The sequence below is a fragment of the Nanorana parkeri genome, unplaced genomic scaffold, assembly GCF_000935625.1.
Source record: "Nanorana parkeri isolate BGI_ZX_2015 unplaced genomic scaffold, ASM93562v1 scaffold2304, whole genome shotgun sequence".
Lineage (NCBI taxonomy): Eukaryota > Metazoa > Chordata > Amphibia > Anura > Dicroglossidae > Nanorana > Nanorana parkeri.
The window spans coordinates 69243-71739 of record NW_017308572.1 but is presented as its reverse complement, the minus strand read 5'-3'; the positions used below and the strand labels follow the sequence as shown (position 1 = coordinate 71739).

Below are 2497 nucleotides of genomic sequence, written 5' to 3'. Positions count from 1 at the left end.
ATGCATGCACCTTCACACCTCAGATCAGCCCCAATGCATGCACCTTCACACCTCAGATCAGCCCCAATGCATGCACCTTCACACCTCACATCAACCCCAATGCATGCACCTTCACACCTCAGATCAGCGCCGATGCATGCACCTTCACACCTCAGATCAGCCCCAATGCATGCACCTTCACACCTCAGATCAGCCCCGATGCATGCACCTTCACACCTCAGATCAGCCCCCAATGCATGTACCTTCACATCTCAGATCAGCCCCAATGCATGCACCGTAAGACCTCAGATCAGCCCCAATGCATACACCTCAGATCAGCCCCCAATGCATGCACCTTAGACCTTTAGGGATGCAGGACATCACTGTAGTCTTATTCCATACAGCATGCTGATGGGCTTTCAATGGCATCAGAGAGGTGCTTGGTCCAGGCTTTGTGATTGACATCCTAGCGAGCCGTCATGTTCCAGCACTGCATTGCGTGTCCTCCTGGGCACATGTGTGTGTAGAAGGGGGGTGGGGTGGGGGAGGGGAGATTGCCGACACGCATTGTATGTAATGCAATTATAAATGATTGTTTTGTTCCGTCGCAGTAATTGTGAACTCTCCTCTGCGGTCTTTCTGTTCCCTCAGGTGGTCTATTTCACAGCCACCTTCCCCTACGTGGTCCTCACCATCCTCTTCATTCGTGGCATTACCCTGGAGGGAGCCGTTACCGGGATCATGTATTATCTGACGCCGCAGTGGGACAAGATCCTGGATGCCAAGGTAATCCATGGTGTGGCTGCATCCTCATACAGCGGGGTGACCTCTCCTCCATCACACGCGTGACGGTCCGGGCGTATCTCTACACCACGGAACAACTGGGAACCTAGTGAAACTTTCCGTCTAGTCTGCCCATGTGTGTATGAAGCTTGATGGTGGCCATGGTTCATCTTCATGGCTTCACATCAGACTATAGAATGGGCACGGGCAGGGGCGTCCCGAGGCTGGGTGACACAGGGAGCAGTAACTGAGTGTCACCCCGCCGAGACGTCACTGCGTATGCGCGTGACATCACCACGCCAGTGCGCGATGACGGCATCGCGCACGTGCTAGTATTCTGATACCTGCCGGCGGCCATCTTGGTGATGGACGCCGGCAGAGAGAGGAGGGGACAGTCACCCGGCGGGATGAGGTATGCCGCCGGGTCCCCTCCTCTCTCCTGATACCGCGGGAGTTCGGTCCATGACCGAGCGCCCGACTTTTCACAGGGGGGGGGGTGACACCAAAATGACTGTGAGTCATTTTGGTGTCACCCCTCCAATGGTGTCACCCATCTGCGGGCCGCACCCCCCTTGTGACGCCACTGGGCACGGGTCATCAGAGGGCCGGCCTACAGCTTTCATATGAGCCGAGATCCAGTAAAGTGTACGAGAGCCAAACACTAATATACGAGGACTCCGATCTTTGCTCTCCCATTAGACTTTGTACATGTGCACCTTAAAGGAGAACTCCGAGGTCAGTGTTTTTCCCCCATAGTCCTCCTCAGGGTGACGGGAGGACACAAACTACCGTCCTCCCGTCACCCTAAGCTCAGTATATAGGGAGCTACAGCTCGCGGTATACTGAGACGCCGCAGCCGGAGCGGATCCCGACGTAGATGTCTGGATCCATTCAGCTGCGTGAGTGACAGCTGGCTCTGCCTATCTAGAGGCAGAGCCAGCTGTACCCGCCCCCTCCCCCGTCCGTTCCACCAGTCAGCGCTGGAGGAGCGGGGAGGGGGGAAACTGCTCTCTGCCGGATCGGAATCCGGCAGAGAGCAGTGACAGGATCGAGAGGTGAGCGAGCGCCGCTATGTGTTCTCTCACCTCCCGATCTACTGAGCCGACCTGTGGACAGTCTCATTGTCACACGTCGGCTAGAACTATGAGGTGAGTGAAAAGCCCCTCCCCCCCTCATAGTTCTCCTTTAAAGCTCGGGGCCCCTAGTTCTAGTGGTGGGTGGCCTCACTGGAGCCTCTGCACTCGGCATGAGCTCGATCGATGTTCTTCAACCGCGATCTACCAATGTGTCAAATCCAGGACAATACACATGGTCCAGGTATTTATAGTTGTCTGTTCCCCCACCGGGGAGATTCACCTCTCTATTTGTCATGGAGTCACTGAGACAGGAAGTGATGGGAAATCCAAGATGTTATGGTCGTCACCAGAACAGGAATAGAGGTGAAATCTTCCAATGGGGACGCCTGTTCCAGTGACAACTGTCTTAAGAGGGGGTATTTGTAAGGAATTACCCTCACTTCCTGTTCCATGTTCGGGACAGGAAGTGAATGGAAATCTTGTGAAAAGGACAAAATAAAGAGAGAGGGTGTAAGCCGCTTCCTGACTCCATCCAAAAATTAAAATAAATAAATGATTTGGCTTTTCAGACTGCTGAGAGAAATCAACTTCTGTTCAGTTGTTTTAGACATAAAGATCCTGTATACTATATTTTGGGGGCGATTTTGGCTGTTCCAATG

At 53.7% G+C, this 2497-nt stretch overlaps 1 protein-coding gene across 1 annotated transcript in view; it reads left to right on the top strand.

The window, feature by feature from the left end:
- SLC6A9 (solute carrier family 6 member 9) overlaps positions 1 to 2497 on the top strand; it is a 20334-nt gene that overhangs the window by 2846 nt on the left and 14991 nt on the right. Inside the window, exons 5-6 of the mRNA XM_018573261.1 lie at positions 454 to 526; positions 629 to 765. Of these exons, the coding sequence (XP_018428763.1) occupies positions 454 to 526; positions 629 to 765 (210 nt within the window). The remainder of the gene's footprint in view (positions 1 to 453; positions 527 to 628; positions 766 to 2497) is intronic.